Raw genomic sequence first — 27,596 nt, 5'->3', positions numbered from 1 at the left:
CATTGCCCTGTATTAGCTTTTTTCCTCACAGATATGCTTCAAGGCTTGGGAGGGTGTCTGTTAGGTCAGTCTGTGGCCTTGAACCTACAAGCATGAGCCCCAATCCTAAGTGTCCTGGGATGAGGGCTAGCTTGGGCTCCCATGCCTTTCAGAGCCTACAGCTACATTCCTAAGTTTTATTCATTTCCCTCTGGTCACAGGTCCTATCATCAGAGGTTCATAGTTTCAACATTTATGAGTCGTGGTGGCACACGCCTTTAATCCCAGCACTTGGGAGGCAGAGGCAGGCGGATCACTAAGAGTTTGAAGCCAGCCTAGTCTACAGAACGAGTCTAGGACAGCCGGCCAAGGCTACACAGAGAGACCTTGTTTGGAAAAAACAACAACAAAAAAGAGCCAGTATTTAGCACCTTTCTCAGAGTTGACTTTTCAGGCATAGTATAATAGGAATGCTTTTGCACAGCTGGTCTAGAGACTGTGCCAATGACTTTGCCTTAGCAAAGACTCTTAATTTGGCTTTTAGGAAGTTTTGAAGGTGCTAAGTTATGTAATGATAGTTTAATGATTTTGTGACACAAAATAGCTTATTTTAAGCGTGAAAACTATTTGCTGACTTTTTAAAATTACAGGTTTTTCTAATGGTGTTTTGGCTTACAATAGACTTAATAAGCTAAGGATTAACATATTTTAATTATCAAAACAAATTGGCTGAACCACGCATGCCTGAAAATGATTTAAAAACGGTAATAGGAGCAGCATAAATTTCTGGGTAATGTTTTTTATTCTCATGTGGTGTGGTGTGTGCAGATGTGATTTAGAGCCTGAACACCTGGTTCTGCTTAGTGAGAGAATTCTTGAGTTTGAAAAGATGGCTATTAATGCACAAATAGAAATGCCGCAGTGACTTCAGTGTTTTCAAACATCCATTTCTTCAGGTTTTTTAATTGGCTAGTCAGCATATCTTACTGTAAACTATTGACCAGGCAGTAAATATTTTATGTTTGATATAAAAAAAAGTTACTGTGCTAAACATTATTAATGATACTCATTCATAACCAATTTTTAATTTTTAGGTTTTTGTTTGTTTGTTTGCTTGTTTTTATGTAACTGGGGTTCATGCCCAAGGCTGCATATATGCTAGGCAAGTATTCTGTCACTAAGCTATACACTTACTCTGGCCCCTCCACCCCCAACTGAAGGAAAATAAGTATGTTAAGGTATCCAGTGTTTTGAGAAAGTGGCTAGTTTTTTACTGCACAGTCCTGGAAGTGGTGCCACCCGCTGAATGGAACCCCTACTCTTGCTGTTGTCAATCTTGGGGAAAGAAAGTGAAGGGGACGTGAGTTGATTCATCCTTTCTTATTGATGTTGAAACATTTTAAATGTGGACATGATAAACCCCCTTAGATTTTAAAGGGGTTGGGTCGGAAGATCCCTTCTAGCACATAAGGTCTGTGCTAAAAGTAAAGTTGAGTGGTTCATTAGGTCTGTGGTATTTCCTGTCAGCGCTGAGGGAGGGCAGAGATTTAACTCCTCTAACTTGTAGGACATTTAGCTTCTTTAGCGATGGAGACCTGGCATCTGAGTAGGTGGGAACAGCTCTTCATAGTGCTTGTCTGCAGGGCCATTTCTAACACCTTGTTGTGAAACCTCTGCTTAAGTTGCAGGGAGCTATGGACTGCATTGGTGGTTAGCCAAGACAGCTCAGCTCACGGTGGTGGGAGGAGTGAAAGCAGAGGTGATGGGTTGTGTTGAACTGTGCTGTGCTTGGCTGCCACTCATCCACTGCTACTAGTTTTTGCTCCTTTGTCAGATGCTCTGAAAGTATATTCCACACAGTTTTAATCATTCTCTTTGCATCAGTTTGTGTGTGTATATATCCGTACAACTGATGCCTTTTTTAAGACAAAAAAGTAAGACGGAGGGAAAACCAGAAAAATAATTAAATTGACAAAAATGTATAGGGGTTATAAATACCTTGTATAAATTGTACAGATGAGAGCAGTGTTGTGAGTAAGATGAGACCCATGGCCATGTCTGCCTGGCTGCATCATCACACCGACACCCCAGCAGGAGAGGTCAGCAGCAGGCCTTGGTGCTCAGGTGCCCGGTCAGCACAGAAGCCAGGCTGCACTACAAGCAGGGAGAGCTCTAAAGTAGCGAGGACTCTGTGGAGCGCTTCAGTCTACCACAGATTTATTTTGACATTTTAGTCTGAATTCTCTAAATTGCTTATCTATTTGTATTATTAGAGATAATTCTTGATTAAAATACTACAATTATTTTAGATTGTTTAATCTAGATTTCCAAAGACTATTACAAGTTTCAGATCTTTATGAAAAGACCAGGTTGTTTTTTTAATCTTGCAGAAATAAGTGTTTGCAATGTTAACTAGTGTGTATTCCATAAAGCCTCATTTTTGTATTGGCGAGTAATTTGTTAGCTGCCTATTTCTTAAATACAGTAAATTTTAATAATTCAATAAGCATCTTTGAAGAACTTTTAAGAATTGATGTTCAGTTTATATAGTGGAATAAGTCAAACAAAAATGAATCTCAAGAAAATTAAACGGCGTCAGAACTAGAAGTCTGTGATGGGGCACGGACCACCCCTATAAGCAGCCGCAGAGCATTTGTATTACTTTAAAGTTGCGTGTGTACATCTCTTTGTAACTATTTTGTTTTCAGGTATATTCAGCATAACCTTTAAAATCTTTCAGGACTCTAGTTTTGAGCATTACTTTATTGAACTAAGGAGTCTTAAAAGTGAACAATTTACTGTTAAGATCAGGGACTTGATGTTTTGAGCAGAGGAGCACTTCACCGTCCTCTAACCCTGAGCTGGCCTGAGGAGGGGCTGCTGCATGTGTGCATGTGCAGACACAAACTGTGGGATCCTGGGAAGGTTGCTGCCAGTGGAACTCTAGACCATACCCAGTTTGAGGATGCCATCTGGCTGTATTCCTGTCCCATTTGGGACTTTCAGGAAACTGAGGCAAGACGTTTTTGGCGCAGAGGGGGATGTGGCTGCTACAGCTGGCTTGGAGACATGTCAGGTAAGGCTTAAATGGTTACTAGTAACTAAGACTCTACTGGCTGGGGAGTCTCTGCTTATTGACCTGTTAGCCTTGAGCGTTCCAGTCAAGCTTTCCTGTGTGCATTGCATTATGTTGGCTGCCTTGTCCCTGAGCTGAGGAGGAGGGCTGGGTGAGCATGGGTAGGCTCCCTTCCGTGAGAGCTGGCAGTTGAGTGACCTACATCCATAGCACAGCAGCGGCTCTTGCAGTTCTTACGTAGGGTTGTCCTGTCTGGTGAATATGACTTGTTGCGCTTGACACGTGGACAGTTGTATCAAAGTAGTCCTAGTTTCCTGCATGCTGCCCTGTTTCTTTATGACAACACTTAAAATCTGATGCTGTTGATCATTGCAGAAGGTAGAAAATAATTACAGAAGTAATGAGGTAGAGAGAGTAGAAGAGAAGGAGAGAAATCAGGACTGTGACTCTGACTACATCACAAAGGATTGCAATGCCTGAGCTTCCTTGCCTACTTTGTAAGATCCCACCCTGTCTACCTTTGCTTCATACATGAAGCGAAGGGAGTTCTCTCTCAGCGAGGCTCCAAGCCAGAGGCAGAGAGAGCATGCTTTACAAATGCCCAGATCCTTTGTGAGTCTTAGGTTAGCGTGCAGAGCTAGAGGTCAGATCTTCTCCCAGGTTCAAATGAATTAGGCTCAGAGAGCTCCAGGAGTATTCCTTGTCCCTTTTCAACTTGTTGTTTCTAGTGTGCTGTAGGCATCCAGTGGGGAAGGGATGCTGTGAGGCTACCTCTGTAGGGCCAATCTGGCTGGATCCAGTCATCTTAGCTTGTTGTCACTCCTTTTGTCTTTTAGATGTGTTTAGTTATCTTAGCCCATAGGGCACACCCCAGAGGGTCCTAGTGAAAAGAGAACACAAACTTAACCCTTTCCGTCCCTTCTGCAAATAAGCACATAGTGAAGAATCCTCAGCGGTGAAGATCTCTGGTGAGGGCTGAAGAGCACACTGGGAATTTAATTCTCTGTTATATGGTCATGAATCTTTTACACATTGACATTACTGAAATGAGAGCCCTGTTCCCCCCACCCCAGCTTCACCTGCTCACATTTAGAGTGATTGTTCTGTAACTAGTAACTAGTCACTTGTTGTGTAGATCAGTGGGATGGATGGAGATGATGCTTCACAGTGTGTGCACTAGCGTGGGCTAAGCTGCAGAGGTACACAGAACATTTCGTGTTAGAAGATAGTTGAGGTAGGTGTTCAGGTCTTTTCTCAGCTTCTCTCTAGTCAGCCAGAAGCTGAAACAGTGGAAGAGCTTGAGTGGGAGGCCTGGGAATTTCTCCACAGTCAGCATCTCACCTACTCTAAGCAGTCTCCTTTAGATGCAGAGTGCTAACAGTTGGTAACTCTGAGGCTTTTTTTTTTTTTTTTTTTTAAACATATTTGAGCCTGCATTTTAAATTTTTTTAACCCACTCCTATCTCCACAGTAACTGATGTGAACTGAACTGGAAAAAAATTGGTTCTTTTACTCCAGAAGATTTAGTCTCCAACCTCTCATGTGCCCATTTTAACACTTAATCATATTTTTATATTAGCACACAGAATGATGAGTTGTTTGTCATTTCTCTTGCTTCATCTCTGTACTTTTCCCTGAGTCACTACCTTTCTACTAAAGTCTAGGTTCTGCTTGTGAGAAAGCACCGCGTGCCCATGTTTGTGAGTCTGGTTTATTGCATGCACGTTCTGCATGCCCGTCTGCTGTCAGGAGCGCTCGAGCTGAAGGGAGCACCTGTCTGCTCTGTCTCCCTGAAGTCATCTGAATGCCGTGGGTTAACATTGAAGAGACCACGGACATTCCATCACGTAGTCTCTGGGCACACAGACCACTTGCCTGTTTGCTTAACCATCAGAGGCTAAAGGAAGTTAACCACCATCACGCAGGCCAGCGAGCAAGTGGATGAGCTACCCACAGCTTTAGGGATTTACTTTCTGTGTCTTACACAAGGTCAGCGAGCGAAAGGTGAGGGTTGGATTAGTAACAACTCTTCAGGAAATCCTGGTATTTGTAGAGTCTGAGGTTAGGTCAGAGGGCAGATCCCTGTGTGGAGGTGTAGAAAGGGCAGAACTCATATATGGTGGTAAGTAGTCTCCACCACATACTACTGAAAAGTAGTTACAACTTTGGTCAGTTTATGCCTAAGGTTGGTCAGTGTGGAAGGAAGCTTTAGGTTTTATAATCATTTGAAGAGTTCATGCATGGGTGTTTCTAATATCTACAGTCTTCTATCATTGGTGAAATTTAACCAAAGGAAAGTATGGTTATATGAGCCACTTTAACATTTTTCTACTTATTAGCAGGAAAATCAGACATAGATTAAAGTGCATTTATTTTGACTACATTTCTATACCTTTTGTGAAAATTATTGTCGTTTTGTTTTTTATTATTTTAAACTTTTTAGGAAAAGTTAACAAAACATTGTGACAAAGTGTGTGAACACAAACATCACTTTTGAGGAAGGGGGTTTGGTTTTTTTGGTTTGGGTTTTTGAATCAAGATTTCTCTGTGCAGCCCTGGCTGTCCTATAACTTACTCTCCAGACTAGGCTGGCATTGAACTCACAGAGACCTGCCTGCCTCTGCCTCCTGGAAACATCACTTGTTATGTGATATAATAAAGAAAAATAACTAGTTGTGTCTAATTATTCGAAGCACTTTATAATGTTGGTTTATATTTGCTCCCAAATGTGAAAGACACCCTGCCTCTTCTCGGGAGGGACAGGGAGTCTGGATGTGTATCGCACTTGCTGGCCTCCTCCAAGTGCTGGCATTGTAGGCATGGCACCACACTCAGTACATAAACAAAGCTTGCTTACACTTGTGCTCTCATCTCATACTTTGTAGTCCTTGGTTTACTGATTAATTGAAAACTGTTCATTTGGCTACTAAAGGATTTCAAAATAAGAATGTAATCAGATACCACACTTTATGATTAATAATTAAGGTGGTAAGATATAATAGGTACCAGCCAGCAGATACTATGTTGTAGCAGAGTTTTTTAAATGAACATGAGAGAAGAAAGGGTGGGGGGGGTACCCCAGAGACAAAGGAAGAGCAAAGAGAGTAGAGAGAGGCCACAAGGAGGGCTTGTCCTTTTATATGGCCCTGGGCAGGGCCAATCACCCACCCTACCCCCCCACCCCCGCAGGTAAGCAATGACATCACAGGCAGGCGTAGGCAGACTGAAGCACAGCCCTAACATTGTTGGATCCAGCATTGTTCTGCTGTGACTCAGGACTTTGAGCACCTTAACAATACAACACTCTTTACATTTTGTGAACAGTTATTTCTAGGCTGGCAAGGTGGCTCAGGAGGTAAAGTACTTTGCACACCACCTTCCCCTGCCTCCTAGTCTCCTCTACCTAAAGGAGTGAACCTTGGGGGCAGAGTTCTGCTTGTTACACCCTCACACCACACCTGTTACTTACAAATTGGCTCTGCACTGGGATTGTTGATTGACCTCTGAGCTGACCTCTTGGGAGGCTGATGGAGGTGATCGCCAGTTTCAGGCTAGCTAAGTAAAGAGCAAGGCCATTTGATCTCCCTGGGGTTGTGATTCATTTCTTCTTGTAAATGAGAAATATTCTGTGGCTGTGTGCATTCTATTGTGTGCAGCTTTTGTGTTTTGAACTTTTCATGTGTTTCTTGAGGAAAATGTAGAGCCACCTCAGTCTGTTAAACAACCAGAGTAAAGCAGTATGGCTTTCATGGTCTTCTAAGTAAACAGTTTCTTTGTGAAATCTACCCAGTCTCTGCTGTGAGAGCTGAGTCTGCCCTATGAGAAGAGCCTTGGTGTTTGGACTGGGGTTTGGGCTCAGAAGTAAAGGAGTTGGTGCCTAGTGTTACACTGGAGCCTGCAGCCCAGCGCTGGGACGCAGGGACAGGAGGGCCTGGGCTTACAGTCCGGCTTGTCTAGGCAGGTGGTGAGTTCCAAGCTCAGTGAGAACCCTGTCTTAAAATGCACATGGAGAAAAAACAATGCACATGGAGAACGAGTGAGGAGAACAGCAGATGCTCATGTCTAGCTTCCATGTGCCCATGCATGGGGACACACAGCGCATACACACATGCATGGGGCTTCACCACCACTCACAGAGACAACCGCTCTGTGTCATGAGCAATGGTTCATTCAGTACAACTTGGATTTTATGATATTAAATGAGTTACTAAATATTAGCACATCCCCAATATTTTTTTGTTTTGTTTTGTTTTTGTTTTTTGAGACTGTTATCTGTGACTGTCCTGGGCTCACTTTGTAGACCAGGCTGGCCTCGAACTCAGCAATCTGCCTGCCTCTGCCTCCCGAGTGTGCGCTACCACGCCTGCCTCCAATATTTTAGATGTAAAAAAGTTTAGGAAGTTCAAGTTAAGATTTTGCTTCTCATGTATAACTACTTAAAAATGGTTTTGAATTCATGAACTACAATACTATACTAGATGTTTAGACTTGGTCTTGGTGTGCAGTGTCAGCGGGGAGCAGGTTTCCCTCCAAAAGAGGGAAGACTTTGCTTTATATGTAATTACGTAAAGAATCCTTTTGTCTCCACTTTAATAAATTAGTATTCAGTAAGGAGATCCTGCTGCCTTGAGCCATGAGTGCTAGAAGATTAATGTGGCTCTGAGTTTTGAGCAGTTTATCAAGGAGCTGCACACTAAACGTTCATTTCCCCCGTGTTTTTTGTTTGTTGGTTGGCTTTTCTGAGACAGGGCTTCTCTGTGTAACCTTGGTTGTCCTGGACTGAGAGATCCGCCTGTCACTGCTTCCTGGGTTACAGTCATGCGCCACCACCGCCTGGCCTCAGTGTTTTGGTTTTTGTATTTTTTTAATGTACATTTCTTTTTGGGCAGGGTGGCATAAGCCTTCTGAAGGCTGGAGTAGGTTTGTGATTTCCAGGCCAACTTGGAGTGGTAGTGAATGAAACACTGTTTCTAACACCAAACAGATGAGCAAGCAAAAACAAATACCTTCTTGACTGGACCCCACTGTAATCTTAAAAATCCAGCTTCTGACTTAGCAGCTTATTTCTTCCTGCTCATCTCTACATGGCCGTAAGGCTTTCAGGCATCTCTGCAGCCAGTCCTGACAAAGAGCCATGGTTGAGCATAGCGTGCTTGGCAGCGGGCATCTTCAGTCTTGGTGCACCGAAGAAGGCAGGGCTGCGCTCTCTTGCCCCGTGCACCTTGTGTTCTTGCTGTAATTCATAATAAGGTTACCACGTTGTCCCCAGTGTGTTCTTGTTGCAGGGTTGAGTGATGATTAGGAAGTTCTTTTTAGTGTGAGTGTGTGCTTTGCGTATGTTAGAAAAAGCGATGAAGACAGTGAGTGTGTGCCCCAGCCGCAGGGCCCCCTTTAGGCCGCTTACTGCCGAAGCCTCTCCTTGCTGCCCTCTGGCTTGTCTGGGGCCTCATACATTTGAGGCGGTCTGATGCTTGCTTTGCATTTTATTTGCTGAGTCGCAGCCTTTTCTTGTGTGACATTATTCTGGGAAGAATGCTTGAACAAGAAACCTGAAGTTTCTTTTCTTCGCTTGCCTTTTTTCATGTTATAGTAATCTTGTCTGCTCAGCCTTCATGCCATATATTGTCAAACTGTTTACTTCTGCACGTTTTTGTTAACACCAACCGAGGAGCAAGTCACCCCGGCTCCTTTTGTGCAGTTGCCACAACTGGATTGGTTTGCCTTTGCAGTTGGCTTTCCTTACACTTGCCAAAATGATAGTCAAGTTAGGGCTTTCCAGCTGTCATCGGCGTGAAAGCCGTGCATGCTCCTTACAGTAGTGCACTCGGTCTGTCTGCTGGCTGGCCTTCTTCCTCTGCTGCACTCATGGGGCCAGTTATGTCCAGGCCATTGGTGCAGTTGCCGTTCCATGATGTGCCTCTGGCTGCTCCTTTCCTAGGGCTCAGAAGACCTTAGCCTAACCTTTCCCGGCACTGTGCTACCTTGATCATTCACCTTCTTTCAGAACTGGTTGCACTTTCCTTTATACTTCATTTTATTTACGTTTGAATCTTTTTATACTATTGGAACATGTAACCTATCTTGCAACAGAATCTTTACTATTTTTCAAGTTGAAATACTTAAATTTACAGTACTCCCCAGCATAATTTAGCTTTCTTGTTAGTTAATGTGTACATGAAAATATTAAATTATAAATTCCAGAACTCAGTGAAGTACATTTTAAATGTCCTACCGTTCTGAGTGGTGAGATGAAATATCCCTCCATCCCAGGTCTATGTTCAGCATATTCCCTCTGTGTATACTACCTGTGTGTTTGTCATGTAGAAGACACCTGTCAATATATATATACTGAGCCATGTTCAACTAACCCCTGATATACTTGGTAATGACCCCAGAGCACGAGGTACGCCATGTGCCAAGGAGAAACTGAGAGAGCTTTCTTTTATTATTTTGAGACAGGGTTTCTCTGTGTATCCTTGGCTGTCCTAGACTCACTTTGTAGACCAGGTTGGCCTCGAATTCACAGCGACCCACCTGCCTCCCAAGTTCTGGGATGAGAATTCTTAACGTAATAAGAAACAAAGGATGGGATCCGTAATGGTCTAGCGTGGGATCAGACACTCTGCCTGGGAAGCTCTGAAGGAAGTAAGGAGGGAGGAATTCAGCATGCTGCAGCCACACTGAGTTCCAGCCCCAGCACACAGTGCGTGCTTCATGAAGAGGGTGGAGTTTCAGTACCACCCTAGTTTGCAGGACCTACTAGTGATGTCCAGAGAGTAGCTACCTCCTGACAAAGTCAGCTTGGTCTCCTTCAGCCTACCTCATTTGGGCTCACGGTACTAGAGCCTGCAGTGTGTACTCAGACATGACATGCTTTCCTCATTCTGTGCTTGGCCTATCCTTTTCTGCTGCTGGCAAGGTGCCTTGGCAGCTAACCTGCCTGAAGACTTGAGTTTGACCCCCAGGAAGTAAAGAGTTGACTGTTCAACTCTGACCTCCACACATAACCCAATGGCCATAAACACTGGATATATAAATGTTAATTTTTTAAAATCTTGGAAGCAATGATTGTTTATTGAGCCTACTTTTCATTGACATGTTAAATGCTGTTTTCCCTAGCACCACCTGTTTTTCTGGTTCTTAGTGTTTCCCGCTTCCCTGCTTTAGCGGTGGTGCAAGGCTCTCATCAGATTTCTCTAGTGTGTATACCTCACCCTCTAAGGTTAAGTGCTCCTGGGGACTTTGTGTCGTTTTAATCTATTCCTGAGATCATACAGACCATCCGTGAACATCAAGTCTTGTTTAGTCAGTGCCTGTTCTTCCTTGGAAGTTCTGTGAAGCTTCCAGGTAGGCGGATCATAGTCACCTGCAATGACTGTGCCCATGTGCAGGCTTTCCCCCGCCCCACCCAACACCTAGCTCAAATTGGGTGCACTCACCTTTATGTGTATCTTTACAGTTCACATAACTCCTGACTGTAGCCCTGTGATTCTAGAGGGAAAAGTTCAAGATGTCAGAAAATTGGCCTGCAGGTGAATTTTACCTGATTTATAAATATGTGCAAGCAATAAACAATCACGGAAAAGAATGTATTTGAGATGAGATTTGGAGGATGGGCACGGTTTGTTTCAATTTTTTTGTTTGTTTTGTTTTGTTTTAGTTTGTTTTTTGAGGCAGGCTTCCTCTGTGTAGCCCTGGCTGTCCTGTTCCTGGATCTCACTGTGTAGACCAGGCTGGCGTCAGACTCAGAGATCCGTGTGCCTCTGCCTCTGAGTGCTGAGATTACAGGGGTGCACCTTGATCTTTTAAACAGTTGAGCTGGGCATTGTGGCACATGACTTTAACCTGACCATCCAGGAGGCAGAGACATTCAGAGTTCTGAGTTGGAGGCCAGCCAGGGCTACACAGAGAAACCCTGTCTCAGAAATAAACAGAAACCACAACAATAAAAGAACCCACATAGTTGAGAACTTAATAGGCTTGTTTTTTTCTGTCTAACCTAAGTTTAAAATGTATTACCTAGTCAGTGAACTTTCAAAAAACATCTCTAGTGTGAGTTCCATCAGGACCTGAAGAGATGTGAAGACCAATCGAATTCCAGCACGGCGTGAGCCTGAGAGGCAAGGCGAGGAGTAAGAGTCTCTTCTTGCAGTAGCCATTAACCCTCAAGTGCTGATCACGAAGAGTCCCAAGTTCCTGGGAATACTCAGGGCAGGGCAGAGTCAGCCAATCAGTCTGTGTGTCTTTTCCTCTCTGCTCACAAGTTATTTTTCCTTGCTGTCCACTATTTTGCTAATATTTCATTAGTTAACTTTCAGGCAGCCATTAGTTTATATGGTTAGTTCTTTTTGGCAGTACCCGTGGCTTTTCTTTTTGATTGATATTTCCAGTTGATTTTCTAACAGGCTGTGTGATATGGACAGCAAAAAGTATCTGATTGCCTCTTTTTTGTATCTTTAACCATTTTGCCTTTATTTCTTCAAAGTTGGACACGTATTTGAAATCCCCAAAGTTTCAGAACTGGAGAGCTGGTAGGAGAGAGCATTAGGAAGAAGCCTTGAAGTGCAGAGTCTTAGATTGTACCTCAGCCTCTTGGGAACCTGTAAGTCCAAATTGTGCTTAGAGCTCAAAGTGGTTTTCAAGCAGACCTCTCATGAAGTCTGTATGTAGCCTCAGGATCTGAAATTAGACAGAACTGGCCCTTAAGGGTCAGATTTATTACAGTAACTCACACCGTCACTAAGAAGGCTAAGGCTAAGGTGGTTTTGTTAGTAGTAGCTTAAGATTGTGGGTGAGGGGTAGCATTTCTTGTCTCCCTCTCTGTGTTGACAACATAGGTCTGCAGAGAGATGTGTGCTAATTTACTCTGAGTGCTTGTGCCTTTAAATAAAGGTAACTGCAGAGCTACTGCCTTAAAACAACAATATGGGAAGTACAAGGCTGACAGGGCAGGCCATTCATTTGTGGTGTGCATGAAAATAGCCCAGTCCAGCACACGTTACCTTGGTGTCAGCATGTTAAAAAGCAAATGCAAACTAACCGTGGTCTGCTTATGGTTTTTCTGATGGAATAAATAGTGGGAAATTGCTCAGAAATTCAAATTGAGCACTGGCATAAAGCTCTGAAGCACTTAGAGAAGCCTCTGACAACCAAGTACTATCGAAAGCCATTGGCAAAGAAGAAGACGCCTTAGCATACCACGTGAAGACACAGGGAGCCCTCAGCTCCTCACTGGAGAGTGCCCTTATTTGAATCACAGAAACAGATTCCATTTACAGCATTCAAAGGGCTTCGTCCCACTGATAATTGTTTTTGAGGTTTATTTATTTGTTATATATGCAATATTCTACCTGCATGTATGCCTGCAGGCCAGAAGGGGCTACAAGGTCTCATTCTAGATGGTTGTGAGACACCATATGGTTGCTGGGAATTGAACTCAGGACCTTTGAAAGAGCAGCCAGTGCTCTTAAGCTCTGGGCCATCTTTCCAGCCCCTCAAAGGGCTCTTAGCTTGTTAGAAACCCAGATACAGTGCCAACTGGGAAAACGCTGACTCAATCAAAAATACTGAAAAAGGAAAAGAAACTGTGCAGGTGCCTGTGTGTCAGTGAGTACGGCTCTCAGGATGCAGTTACCATATGTCCTCTGCTGCAAATCAGAGATCGGAGGCGCTGAGGCTCTGACATGGAAAATAAGTACCATTGTTTTGATTAAGGCTTGTCTCCATACACTGTTGCTTATTAACACTGACAACGTTTTTAAAAATGAACGGGCTGGAGAGATGACTCAGCAGTTCAGAGCACTTGCTGCTCTTTGAAGGATCTGAGTTCTCATCCCACCACCCAGGTGATGGCTCACAACTGCCTCTAACTCCAGTTCCAGGGCATCTGAGACCCTCTTCTGGCCTCTGAGGACACTAGGCTCACACATGATGCACAGGTACATGCAGGCCACACCCCCACATGCACATAAAACAGTAATAAATGAGAAGCTGTGTTGGTCAACTTTAGGATTCTCCCTGGCCATTTCTGTGTTTTGGAAATAGCTTGAGCTGTTGGGTTTCTTTACAGTTTTGGCTTCGCTTTTTCATGACCCCCCTTACTCGTAGTGGCATAGTGTTGCAGCAGATACCACTAACTTGGAATGGCAAGGCTGCCTTAGGTGATGGGGGTATTCTAAAGCTCAAGGGCTTTGCATAGAGACCCTTTCTCCTTTTTATTTTATACACAACCAAGGAAGGCGGGTCACGCTGTTAGAATTGAGGAAAGTCCTTGTTAACTCTTGTTAGAGCTCAAATGAAAACAGTAAACTGCGAGCGAGAACTTTGCACTTGAGAAACCCACTGGAAGCAAAGCTGCCTGCCCTGGGGGTGTCCGCTGCCCCGAGGTGGGGAGGCAAATGCGCTCCCCCCCAATGCTCTAAGGCAGCCTTCCTGAGATAAACCAGACAAGACACAGCCTTTGCAGTACCTGCCGTGTATAGTGCCTTCACTGTCAGGAGCCAGATGGTTCTGTGTTGGTAGCTTTTCTTACGAACGCTGTTGGCTGTTTAACACTCGTGCTGTAATGGAGTGAATGCTTCAAGCAAGTGCCATGGCATATAGATGCCCTCTGTTACTGACTACTGTAGTTGAAGGGAAGTAGATCTCTGTCTCTCTCTGTCTGTCTGTCTCTCTCTCTCTTTTTAAAATTGGACCCAATAAGTATGTCCTTTCCACTTGGGTGTTGAAAGAGCCTATGAGCAGTAGCTGTTCTGATTTTTGTTGGTTGTTTTCTCTAGGGAACAAGCTACCCTCTGAGTCAGCACTGGACTTGAAGATAAATGCTACAATTCATGAAACTGACTGAGTCGACTAAAGGATGGATAGTTTGGGCAGCGTTGGACAGCTCTATGAGGGGTCTGTTTGTTTAACTGGAGGGATTGTTGAGTTCAGCAACTTTTAACTCCCCTAATGATACGGGGTTGCTGTTGTGAAAACAGGGTTTGTGAAAGAATCAATTCTGACAATTAATCAATATTCATATTGACTCTGTTTTCATTTTATCACAAAACTTGATGGAATAATTCTGTAAAATGAAGAAATTGGAATTTGTATGTTCTGAGCAGTCAGCATAGGGTATTTGTGGCTCAAAAATCTAAATTACCCTTTTTTCACACGGGATTATATGCTGTCTTAACTAAACCTTTGGCACTTGGATGTTTAATTTCTGCAAAGGGAGTATGTGCACTTGTGGCTTGAAGCCGGTAGGGTTAAGTGGGATGTGATATGATGACTAAACATTTTGTCAGATCAGTGAATAAGTTTTCCAGACTAGGGCTTATATTTCAATGTAATTTTTTTAGTAATTGTCAAAACTACTAACAAGGTAATTTTTACCTTAACGCAGTTTTGTGTCAGGAAGTTTAAGGGAAATGAGGTTAAGTATGTGTTTAGCCAGATAGATTTTTAATTTGCATTGAGAGTTTATAATGCTACGTAGAAAAGGGAAGCCTTTGTCTAATATCCTAGATCACAGTGCGTTATATTGATCTTGTTGGGTTGTCATCCTGAAGGGCTGAACATTTGCTGTGGCTAATTTTAGTTATATGAAAACTAACATGATTTAAAAATAGGAATCATGTTTTGTTTTTTGTTTTTAAACCTAGCAAATAGCAAATTTCTTTTCAATATCTTTCATTATTGAAAACTTGGACTGTCCGTAGTTGAGCTTTGGGTCTGTTAGCGGCTGCGTGGTCACTGTCATGACCAGAAGCATGGTGCTCACTGTGCTTGGAGCCAGGTGTGAGAAGTACTTGAAAAAATGAATTTTACTGAGTAAAGAAATTATTAGGTAGAACAACATCTAATGTTATCCTAGCTTTTTCTTACAAGTTCCATTGACCCTGTTTGGTGGTTAGAACACCTGTGTGGGCCTGGAGCAATGGCTCAGCATTTAAGAGCACTGGCTACTTCTGCAGAGGTTGGATTCCCAGCACCCACATAGCAGCTCACAACCATCTAAAGCTCCAGTTCAGGGGCTCCAACCCCTCTTCTGGCCTCCACAGGCACAGCATTACGTCTTGCACATACACACATGTAGGCAAAACACCCACATACATAAATTGATTTTAAAAGTGAACTCTTACTCCGTGTGCCTGCATGATGCTTGACCTATCCCTTTAGTCTATGCTCACTATTTAATGCTTGCTTTTCTCACCCCTTTTGGCAGCTTTAAATAAAATGCCAAATGATGGTAAGCCACTTCCTACCCTTTACAAAAGCACCCCTGGCAAGATCTTGAAGGATGTCACCATTAGATTCATAGGCACAAACGTGCAAATGTGACCATAAACACAGTCAAGATCTAGCATATTCCTGGTACCCACGGTGCTGCTGGTGGTGGTCGTCATCGTTGTCGTCGTCGTCTTCTTCTTCTTCTTCTTCTTCTTCTTCTTCTTCTTCTTCTTCTTCTTCTTCTTCTTCTTCTTCTTCTTCTTCTTCTTCTTCTTCTCTTCCTCCTCCTCCTCCTCCTCCTCCTCCTCCTCCTCCTTCTCCTCCTCCTTCTTCTTCTTCTTCTTCTTCTTCTTCTTCTAAGATTTATTTATTTATTATTATACAGTGTTCTGCCTCCATGTACACCTTCACACTAGAAGAGGACATCAGATCACACCATGTGGTTGCTGGGAATTGAACTCAGGACCTTTGGAAGAGCAGGCAGCGCTCCTAACCTCTGAGCCGTCTCTCTAACCCTCCTCTTCCTCCTCCTCCTCCTCCTCCTCCTCCTCCTCCTCCTCCTCCTCCTCCTCCTACTTCTTCTTCTTCTTCTCCTCTCTCTCTCTGTCTGTCTCTGGCTATCTCTCAAGTAGAATACAGCTCATCAATTAATGATATCCGTTAGGATATATTTTGGTAAGGAAAAGGTTGCATTGCTAGGATTCTTCAGAAATCCTTTCAGTTTTAAGCCCACCCAAGTCCTTGTCTGAAGCACATACTACGTTCTCAGCACCTACGACTTAGGACCAACCTTGTAACAAACAAGCTTCCAACAGACTGCCAGGCACTCAGACAGGCACGTGTTTGAGACCCTTTTAGGATATGGTCACAAATTCGACAGTACACTTGGATCTAATGGTATTTCCTTTCTGTCCTATAGCTTTTACCTTTAGGCATATTATTTTATAAAATCATTAGGGATTTAAATTTCGCCACACTGGACATAGTAGGTCAGTGCATAGATTAGCCCCCGAGTTCATTGCTGTCCTTACTAAGTGAGAAAACCTGAGCCCTGCTCAGTTGTAGCTGATGAGTGTGCGCGCACATTTGAAGTCAGTAGGGGGAACCTTCACCTGCCTCTGGCTTAAAATTGGAATTTAAAAAGCATTCTCTTTAAATTAATGAATTAGAATCTCACAGTTTATTATAAATGATAATAGTGCATTAATTGGTGACACAATGGGGTGTCTATCATGAATTGACATCAGGTATTTCTAAATTTAGAAATTTAAGTTTATTCTGACATTGGTTACTAGATTAAAATAAAACATGATCAAGGTGTTATACAAAGGATAAGCATAAAAATTTCTCGAAGAGGTAGGAGTGCTATCAGTTCAAGCCCAATTTATGCTCCAGAATGAGTTCAAAGCCATCCTTGGATACGTAATGAGATCATGTCTCAGACAAAACACAACACAATGATAATAAGATATCAGTTTTATTTTATTGAGTCTTTAAGTTAGTAAGTCTTTCAACAACTTTTGTGTTTGCTATGTCAAATAACCATTATGGAGAAAAAAATTGGCTATACACAATGACATATCTGTTAGAATGGATGTATTTTACTCTCCTTAAAACATCAGTGCTCTAAACAAACACCATTTAATTGACATTGCTCTGCCTTAAATTGTCAATCAGTATAAGACAATTTTATCTGTTAAAAAGTGTATCCAGCCATTATGGCTCAGGCCTTTAATCCCAGCACTTGGGAGGCAGAGGCAGGTGGATCTCTGAGTTCGAAGCCAGCCTGGTCTACAAAGTGAGTCCAGGCCAGCCAAGGCTACACAGAGAAACCCTGTCTCGAAAAACAAAACAAAACAGTTGAGTCAGTATTACTTTTAAAGCTCCCTTTTCCCCATTTTTGATGTGGTTCTGGGTTCGGGACCTTGTGTAATCTACACCAGTGTTACCTTTATTTTAAAAGATTTATTTTTTAAAAGCTATTTGTATCTGTATGTATGTGTTTGTGTGAGTCAAGTGTGTGTGCACGTGTGGTGGTGCACATTCCCTCAGAGGCCAGAAGAAGGCTTTGTTCCCTCAGAGTGGAGTTAGATGTGACTGTGAGCGCCGCCCAGCGTGGGTGCTGGGCATCCACCTCATGCTCTGGTGGCCACAGATGTCTCTCTGATCCCAGTGTTGCCCCTTAAGTCAACGTGTGTCACAGTCAGGACCTGGTGGCGCTGTGCTAGTAAGGACTCTGCCATCACACCATACTCCCAGCTCATTATCCTTCCCTTGTGGCGGTTAAGCTTTTTCTCACTGGGTGTGGTGGCGCACGCCTGTAATCCCCCACTGGTCTATAGTCCAGGACAGCCAGGGCTACACAGAAGACCCTGTCTTGGAAGAAAACCAACCGAACAAAACACCTCACCCCTTTCTCTTCCTCTTTTCCTGAGAAAGTTATTCAGACAAGAAAGCTCTTTAGTTTTTCTGTTTAACAGTCACTGTAGAACAGAGTGCTGTTTTGTGGTAGCCATCGTGAAGACAGTCTGTGATATATGCAGAAATCAGGCCCACCGTGCAGTTCTTAAATGCCTGCTTGTGAGGCCGCTGCCCAGCTGGGATCTGAGAACTTGAAGTTTAAAGACTTCTCAAGTGTTCTCCTCCGATGACTTTTTGCTGAAAAGCTCCTCTGTAGTGGTGTTTGCTACATAGTCTGTTTCTTTCCTATTTCACAATTCTGTGGTGCTGGCACACCATCTGCAGGAGCAGACCGTGGTCTTGGGCACCAAGTTTTCATAGCCTCCTCCTTGTGTATAAATTGCACATGTAGCTGGGGGCAAAGAGGATTCATGTACCATACCATGGCACACCGTGAAATTGCTTTCGGTTTGCAGCCCTGTCTTTTTCTCTTGCAGTATATGTGTGTATGGGCATAGGTACCTCTGAGAACAAATGCAGGTCAGAGGATAACTTTGTCAAATTGATCTTGGACCTTTACGTGGGCTCTGGGTATTGAACTTACTCTGTAGACCAGGCTGGCCTCAAACTTGACTATTGGTCTTAGGATGGAATTTAAAGTAACCTTGGCACTTACTCATGAGACACTTACTCGGTGACTCTCCTTCCTTTACTGTAGGCTCCCGAGATTGAACTCTTGTTGTCAGACTTTGATGGCAAGCCTTTCAACTGGGGAGTCAGGTAGCTGACATCACATACGCACGCCCTGGAGAGTAGAACTCAAGTCATCAATAACTGGCAGCAGGTGCCTGTTTCCACTGAGCTGGCCTTGCCAGCCCCTGGTTAAATGCCAGCTTAAGACTCACACAAAGACCAGAGCAGAGACGGGCAGGCCTGTAATCCTAGAAGGTGGATATGGGGGGAGCCTAGAGGCTTCCTACTGAGCCAGTGCCTTGCTTCAAAAAGTTAGATGTAAGAGAGGTGGTTCAGTGACTGAGAGTGCTTGCTTGCTCTTTCAGAGGCCATCTGCTGCCTCACAGCCTCCTGGAGCTCCAGCTCCAAGGAATCCAACAGTCTTTTTTTCTTCCATAGGCATTTGTGCACAAGTGTGATCTGTGTCTCAGTCTGTCCCCACCACCAACCCACACACCCCAAAATGATTAAACTTAATAAGATTTCGTGAGTGATAGAAGAAGGCACATGGCTCTGACCTTTGACCACCACATAAGAATATAGATGCCCACATTTACCAATATAAATTGTATATGTATGTATGTGTATATATATATATATATATCGCATAATAATAATTTCTCTACCTTTATCAGTACAGAAAGATACCTTTATATTTGAGGGTTTTTGGTATAGACACACATAAACTATGTTTATTTTATTTGTGTACTGTATTTGAACAGGTCCCGTGGAGGCTATAGATATAATTGTATAATTTGTTGACTTCTTCAGCGCTGCGGTTAAAGGCAGGCGAGCCACCATGCCTAGCAACTTTGTATCCCTAATGAGTTTTAAGAACTATGCCTTTTACAGGCTCTTTTAACAAAGTATTGCATTTTGACATTTGTGATATTTGTATCCTTACTACATTTTTTAAAATGACATCAGAGCCCTTTTGTTTTAAACTCCTAAGTATTTGTCTGAAGTTGATGTGAATAACATAGGAAAGGGAATCACTTTGACTGCTGATTCTCTTAAGTAACCGTGACAATAGCTTTTATGTCATGGGTCACTTATGGTGCCTCCCAAGTTGTCACACCTGACTACTTGTCACGGTTTCCCTGGCCCTTGTTTTACCATCCTTTTATTTTCATTTCCTGTATGAGATGTTTCTCAGTGTGCAGGCAGTAAGCACAGAGGCCAGAGTGCTGCTTTGAATCTCCAGAACTGATCTTCGGTGATTGTCAACACTGCTATGGGTGCTGGGATCTGAACCCAGGTAGTGCTCTTGTTGAGCCATTTCTCCAGCCTGTTTTTACCAACTTTTTAAAATGTTTGTCTTTCATGTATATTTGAGCTCCTTTTTGGTGTCCTGTATCTTTTTTTTTTTTTTTTAAGATACTTTATTTAATTTTATATGTTTGAGTGCTTTGTGTGTGTGTATGTGTGCGTGTACTGTGTTGGAGCAGTGCCCATAGAGGCCAGAAGAGGCCATTGAGTCCTCTATAACTAGAAGTTACAGATGGTTGTGAGCTACTATGGGTTGCTGGGAACTAAACCCAGGTCCTCTGTAAGAACGGCTCTGTTGGTGTGATGAATTCCTATAAAATTCTAGAACATCTTGAGGACTTCTATAGTGTTGATCACCTTTTATTATTTCTGCTGTAATAACTTCTTTTTTCATGGGGCTGGAGAGATGGCTCAGTGGTTAAGAGCACTGGCTGGGGTCAGTGCCCAGCCCCCCACATGACAAATCACAACTGTCTGTAACTCCAGTTCCCAGGGACTTGAAACCCTCACACAGAAATCTGTATATGAAAATAAAAATTGACACCCTCCCCCATTTGTTTTGTTTTTCTAACTTCCTTTTTGTTTGTGTTTCTCTTTAAGTGTCATGTTCTGGGCAATTTTTTTTTAAAGGTCCTTGTTGTTTTTGCTAAACTAGCATTGGGTTTTTGTTTTTTTGTTTTGTTTTGTTTTAAGGTTAGTGTAGTGTAGTAGAATTGTCATCTTAAGTATTTTTGTTGGTATTTAGTTTCCTTTAGGTGTGCATGTGGTTCCTTGATTTTGGTGTACTCACAAGAGCGTGCAGCTTTTACACTGAGCTCGGCAGATAAGCTGTGTGCCTTTTATAGTCATTCTTCACGACGTAGAGCTGCAGCTCTGTAGGCTTGCCCATGCTGGGCACTTCATACACATAACATCTTGTGCTGAGAGGCCACTTGGACATGTGTGAGCCACTTCTCAGTTGGTAGACACTGGCTTGTTTGCACTGTGTCTCAGCAGTGATAATGGTTGTGAGCTATGGCATTCATATGAAGTGTTGTATGAACATAGTTGTTACTGCTACTGGGAGGTAACCATGGCAGTGGGGTTTCCAGGACACGGGTAACTTTAATAATGCATTGAAGGTCTGCTAAGCTTTTCAGGACGACTACTCCATTTCACATCTCTGCCAGAAGGAATAAGGGCTCCAGTTTCTTCCCTCCTCACAGCAGCACTTGTTGCTCTGCTCGTGACAGGTGTTCTAGGGAATATGTGGCGTGTCATTGTCATTGTGGTTCTGACTTCCTGACTTGAATGGTGCTGTGTTTCTTTGTCTCTGCTCGCTTGGTCAGATTGTTAGATTAGTTGCTTTTGGAATTCAGTTTTTTTTATTGTGCACTGTAAGCATTCTTTCTGATGAACACGCTGCATCTGCCCACCATTAATACGGAAACATCTAAGTTCTTATTAGTCCCAGTTTGAACATTAAAATGTTTTCCTTTATTGTTTGTGTCTTAGACATTAAGACCATTGCTCAACTGAAAGTCACAGAGGCTTACACCTGTTCTCTTGTCACCAGTGTTGGCTACTTTGTGGCTTCTTCCTTTCACCCTTCTCCACCTTCTATAACACTAGATGAGAGAGGAAAGGATAGAGAGGAAGGGAAAGAGATCCCTGAGGAAGCCCAGGCTTGGGAGGGGGCACTGTCATTATTGCCCTGTTTCCTGCTGAGTGGGGACAGGTTTGACCTTCCACGTCAGAAATCGAATTTCTTCTTGTTTCTTCTTTGTGCACGGCTACGTAACAGACCATAACAAACAACCTCCATGCCTATAGGGGCCCTAGCACTTGTGCACTTTCTGCAGAGTCCCCATAATTCCAAGTCACACACCAGCAGGAACTGTCTGCAGCTGGCAAAACTGACACCTTTCCCAGAGCATCAGGCAAATCGTAGTCAGCAGCCCACACCTGGGATTTAAACAGAACCATATTTTAATATTTCTGTGTTTTTAAAGAAACCAAAGTTCCAGAATTCTTCATTTTCTCCTTCCAGTTTCATGGGTTCAGTTAGTTTTAGGATTTTAAAAGGCTGTTGTGCATATGGTATGACATTGGTATTAGACATGATGCGTTTTGTTTCTGTTTTGTTACTCTTCCCCACAAGGCAGGATCTCACAGCGTAGCCTAAGCTGCTCTCTAAGCCCTTGACTCTCCTGCCTCTGCCCATCTCAGTACTCTGACTACAGGGGTATACCGTCATGCCTGGCTTGTAATTCTGTGTGGCAGTCAAACTAAGGTTGCATACTTTCCTAAGTAAAGTGTACAAGAAAGATTTTGGTATTTTTTTGCCCCCTTGTTTTTTAGTGCTGGGGGTAGAACCCAAGGATTTGTGCTCAGGAGGCAAGCACCATTGACTGCACACCTACTGTTTAATGGCTCTTAGCTGCTCTACCCTTTTCAGTATTATAGATTTTTAGAATTTTAACTACATTTGTGCTTTAAATTGCCTCAGACTTCAAAACAAAACCCTACCCATTTTCATGTTACAGGATTTTCAGTGAAGGAATTTCATAATGAATTGATTATTGAGTGGTTTTTCACCACAGATGAATCTAGTGATGACTCCTAACTCCCCCCCCCCCCCTTAGAGATCATAATGAATTTATGCTGAAAATTACCTTTCTTCCATAGTGTTGTGCATGTTTTCCAGTTCAGGCAGAGGCTCCTTCACCCCCACTCACACCCCAGTCTCTTCTCCTTCCCCTCTCTTTCCCAGTATGTTTGGTTTCGGCCATCCCAGCACTGCATAGGTCCCTGCTCTGAGCCCCTGCTCTCCTGCTGAGGAGGTGCTTTTGTTGGTAGTGGTTGGTTTCCTCTCACTGAAAAGTGCTTCTCCAGAACCCTTGGATGTTCAACTTCATTTTATACTTTGCAGCTCTTAGTCAAGCTTTTGTACTCTCTAGTTTTATTTTTAGCTAGCCTCCTTGGTGCCTCTCCTGGTTCACTGTTTGTTATTTTGATCTACTTTAGTTTACCTGCTGGGAGCTTTGTTTTTTAATTTTAATGCTTGTACATTATTTTTGCTCTTAGCCTGTTTGCTCTGTTCAAAGAACAAGTTACCTTATTTGTCACTTTTGTGTCCTTTATCTTAGTAGTGAGGTTTTTTGGGTTTTGTTGTTGTTGTTGTTGTTGTTGTTTTAGCTCCCTTTATATGCTGTTATCTGGGATACTTGGTGTCATGATGAATTTTCATGAATGTGGTGCATTTGAGGTTTGTTACTTTTTGATTTCTGAAATGGTCTTACTGCATTGGCACAGGCTAGCCTTGAACTGGAATTCCTGCCTCTGCCTCCTGACTAGTGGGATTATTGGTGTGTGCTTGAGTTCTCAGGTAGGCTTGCTCTCTGAGCAGTGGAGTGTCAATCCCTCTGACTGTCCACTTAGATTACACTCCTGTAATGTGCAAGTCTTGTGGAAGTTTGTGCCTGAACATGAGATGAGCCTGGGTTGAGGGATAGTGTTCATACTTGGAAAGTAGAATAACTTGAGATGTGCCTACAGTGTGTAACATTCCTGTTTCTTCAAATCAACCCCTGCTCTTCCCTTCCCCCGTTCCATCATCTGACCTGTTCTTATTGTTCTGACATCTTTTCCAGACTTGTTGCGTTACACATGGTTTTGGCTCTGTTCTCCATACACTGTGGGCTCAAGGCTTGCTTTCAAAGCGCTGCAGATTATGCATTAGCTTGTGCTCTCAGTTTTCCTCTTGTAATTTCACTTGACGTTGGTTCCTAGCTGTACACTTTCTCTCTCAGTAGTGTGTGTTCATAACTGTGGTGGGGTTGAAGAGGGCATGTGTGCTTGCTTTCCAGAAACAGTATTGTCCAAATTGGTTGTTCTGTTTGGGAAGAAAATGATTGATTTGGTATCTATTAGTTATATAATCATCTAACTTGAATTTTTTCAATATTTGCACATCTTTTTTGTTTCTGTTAATATTTCCAGAAATTCTAACCAGGCTTGGTAATGCACACTGTTAGTCCCAGGCACTCAGGAAGCAGAGGCAGGAAGATCTCTGAGTTCGAGGCCAACCTGGTCTACAGAGCTAGTTCCAGCACAGCCAGGGCTACATAGAAAGAAGCCCAGTCTGAAAACAAGCAAGCAAAAGTGCACAGTTGTGTCCTCTAAACTCAGTGGTTCACTTACTCCTTAGGTCAGCCTGAACCCTTTCTCTCTCGTTTCTTTGCTTGTTGATAGCTTTATCTCTCTGTAGTGAAGTTTTTGAGGATTCTGGAATTTGAGGCTCTTTAACACATACACACACACACACACTAATAGGAATTGCTTTTGTCTTCATTCCAGGTGTAGGGATGTGGGCTGCTTCACACTGTCTGCAGCAGCTTGACTCTGATTTGCCTTGTACTCTAGCAAAAGTGTTGTTTTGCCTGCTGCAGATAATTTCTGCAATTGTATGATGTTTGGAATTCTGGAACTTTTCAGAAGGTATATAAATGTTCCGAGTGGTGGGTGGCTGTTGTCCATTCAGGAGGTTGGCTGTGGTTATAACTATGGTCAAAGAAGAAACAAAAGGAACGAACTCAGATTCAAGATCTCTTTCCCTCTCTCCTTTCTTACCCATCTCTTTTCCCCTCGGTCTTTGTTCTCTCTTGTCTAGGGTTAGTGGGTGAAACTAGGGGGATAGAGGGTAGGAAAAAGAAGAACCCACAAAGAAGCAAAGTTACCCACCCTAGCTTTCTACTTGATACCTGTATTATTGCTCTCTTCAGTTGGGTGATAGAAAAGGTAATACAGAAATTATGATGGGGAATATTGTTACTTTGAAATTGTGTTCTGTGTGTCAGTGTCAGCATTAGTAGTTTATCAAGTGGATTCTGAATACTTGGGGAGATTATTTCTGTGACTACTGATGTGAAAGAGGAGATGTTTTCAACGAACATTTCTCATTTTCTTAGTCTTTATGTTTTTAAGTAAAGTGTTTTCTGAGACAGTATCTTGCCATATGACCCTGGCCAGCCTGGAGTTCACTTTGTAGACTAAGCTGGCTTCCTCTGGTAGAGTTGCCCTCCTGCCTCAGCCCGTCGAATGCTGGATTTATAGCTGTGGGTTTAGTGAAGGGCTCTTAGTTGGGGTCACTGTCCCTTGGTTTAGGCAGAATTGGTTCATTCTAAGTCTGCCTCCTTGTGCGGGACCACTTGTTTTCGTAGTGTTCTCTACGCCTATGTGGTGTTTAGAATCGTGTTGTGTTCACTAACAGGCACCTAAGTGGGCATTCTGCCCCGTTCTTTAACTCAAGTGCGTGAGTGACGACGTGTAGCTTCTCCTAGATGCTGTGTGTCAGTTTTGCCTTTGGCTGAATCAGTGTCCACCAAAGGGTAGAACACTGGTTCTCCCCTCTCTACAGCACCACGGCTCGCTGTTGAGTACGCTTCAGTTTCAGTGTGTTAGTATCCTAGCAAGCCTCAGCTTACCTATGTAAACGACAACTTTGCATAAAAATGATTCAGAGCCATCTTGATGTCTAGTGTAAACTGTGGTGACGTCATCTTAGATCCTCTGCTTTTTAAATTCTACACCTACTAAGAGAGCCACGGCCTTCCCATCTCACAGACATGGCTGCTGAGCCAGCTACAAATCCCTCTTGTGTGAAATGAAGTGTGCTGTGTGTGCCCCACAGCGTGGTATAAGGATGAGGCAGACTGATGCTCAGCAACCTTTAGATTTGTGCCTAGCAGGGGAGGGGAGGGCAGGAAAACTACTGCACAGACTGCTGTTAATGAGCAGCACAGCACCGAACTAATCATCTGTGGGGACCTCCAGCAGCTGCCTCTTAGGGAGACTTAGAAACTGTGCAAAGACAGCGCACACTATAGCTAAGTGGGTAGTGGTTTTTTGTTTGTTTGTTTCTGTTTTGTTTTGTTTTTTTGAGAAAGGGTTTCTCTGTGTAACAGCTCTGGCTGTCCTGGAACTTGCTCTGTAGTCCAGACTGGCCTCAAACTCAAGGAGATCTGCCTGCCTCTGCCTCTCAAGTGCTGGGATTAAAAGGCATGCGCTGCCACCGCCGGCAGATAGTACTTATTTTAAGCAACATGGTGAACTCTCTTGTAGATTACTGTGGCTAACTATGCAAATGCAGAAGTGGATTAAAAACAAAGCTCCAAGGTGGTTCAAAACAAGATAGGATTGTGCTCATCTTAAAGCACAGTGATGGGACTTCCTAGCTTTTTCTTGACATATTTGAATTTTCTGGCCTCTTGAGTGCTGATAGAGTAGAGGTAATAGGGGGCACGGTATAGGGAACTTGAAGTTGGCTTCAGTTTGAGTCCTGGCTCTGCTGTTGACGTCATACATATGTGTGGTTAAAGGACAGCGACTGTCTGTGTTTAGGTTCTGACTTGGCCCCCCTGCCTCTGCTGGGTGCTCAGAACCTCTCAGGACGTCCTTGCTGAGGCTCTCACAAGTGCAAAGTACCCTCCACAGACAAGAGCTCCTCTCTCAGTTTTAAGCTCCATTGTGTTCACCTTATTTTCTGAAAACAAAGTCTGGATGTCTTAATGAGACACTACAACTTGAAACCCATCCCATTAGTAGTAGCTCTGTGGCCAGAGGCATGCTGGTAACTCCCCTAATTGTGAATGTTTTTAGACATTCCCCAAGTAGCAAACGGTTCCTGCACAGTGTGTGGCTTGTAGCCACCTCCCAACAACTCAGGACCAACTTCACTTGGCTTTCTTAATTTGCATTTCATCCCCCATTTATGCACGTGGTTGTCAGTATAATGTTTGGGTGTTTTGTAAACCATTTTATGCTTTTACATGGGACTTGGTTTTGTTTTCTCAGCTGGCTTGGAATATTCCAAAGGGTAAAAATAGTGATTCCCCCTTCTCTTCAGCACCTGTGGCAGAGGGGCCTTCATCAGGTGGCCTCCATTGGCTGTGGGTGGACATGCCTCTGCAGCAGCTCCAGCTGTGCAGTGCACATCTAGGGTTGCAGACAGGCAGCAAAACAAGACTTGTTTAAAGATTGGTGCTTAAAGTGCCACCACATATTTTAATGTAGTCTCAGCTTCTTTTCCCCAAGAAATTGCTATTCATATTTGGCTGAAGGAATTTAGTAGGTCTTTATTAATTTGAGTTTTTAATATAATATGTGGAGAAATTGTATCATTTGGGCAGTACTAGCAGTTCTAAAAATACTGAGAAAATGAGGTATTGAAGAGTCGCAGTTGGAGCTATTCATGAGTCTCAGTTGTGGAGTTTTTATTATTTCATTTAATTAATTTGTTAACCTCTGGTGATCCTTATTATAGGGTTAGGTTGTCAAAGAGAAGCCTGTTGCTGATTCATTTGGAAGTGGCTGTAGTTGAGAAAAAGACAGTCCTTTGCGTTGGCTTTAATTGGAACTTTTCTTAAAACAAATTTTTTTCTTTGCACTTAAAATTGATGTTTCTTCCACATGAGTGTTTGCGTTTTATTTTCCAGACCTTTTCCCTCTAAAGCCAATGTGCTGCTCCACTGAGAGCCTGTTTTCCTCTTCCCCAGGAATGTCACTGTCTGCTGGATCTTCCCCTCTCCATTCCCCCAAAATTACTCCACACACCTCTCCTGCTCCTAGAAGAAGAAGCCACACTCCAAACCCAGCGAGTTTCATGGTGCCGCCTAGTGCCTCCACTCCTGCCAGTAACCCTGTTCCTCAGACGCCGTCCTCTGGTCAGGTGATCCAGAAGGAGACTGTTGGGGGGACGACTTACTTCTATACAGATACAACTCCAGCACCTTTGACTGGAATGGTATGGCTCCCATTAAAGAGCGCTCTTAGGAAAGCTGCTCCTCCTCACTAGTGAGAAGGGCAGTCCCGCATTGCAAGGCTTTATGGGGACATGAAACACTCCTTTACTTTTTCACTTCTTCTCGCATCCTTACATCGGTATGAC

General features: G+C 43.3%; 1 protein-coding gene across 7 annotated transcripts in view; it reads left to right on the top strand.

Annotated features, from left to right (window-relative positions):
* The window catches only part of Pan3 (poly(A) specific ribonuclease subunit PAN3), a 100,649-nt gene that overhangs the window by 50,197 nt on the left and 22,856 nt on the right, over positions 1-27,596 (top strand). For 5 of the 7 annotated variants that reach the window (XM_051162863.1, XM_051162862.1, XM_051162865.1 and 2 more), the window contains one exon: positions 27,205-27,452. In XM_051162863.1, the coding sequence (XP_051018820.1) occupies positions 27,205-27,452 (248 nt within the window). Of the gene's footprint in view, positions 1-2,234; positions 3,056-13,833; positions 13,952-27,204; positions 27,453-27,596 lie in introns of those variants that run through there. The other 2 variants (XM_051162868.1, XM_051162867.1) reach the window with 2 other exon arrangements.

The sequence above is a fragment of the Acomys russatus genome, chromosome 19 (genome assembly GCF_903995435.1).
Source record: "Acomys russatus chromosome 19, mAcoRus1.1, whole genome shotgun sequence".
Lineage (NCBI taxonomy): Eukaryota > Metazoa > Chordata > Mammalia > Rodentia > Muridae > Acomys > Acomys russatus.
Note: the sequence above shows the minus strand (reverse complement) of the source record. Positions and strands in the feature narration are given on the sequence as shown.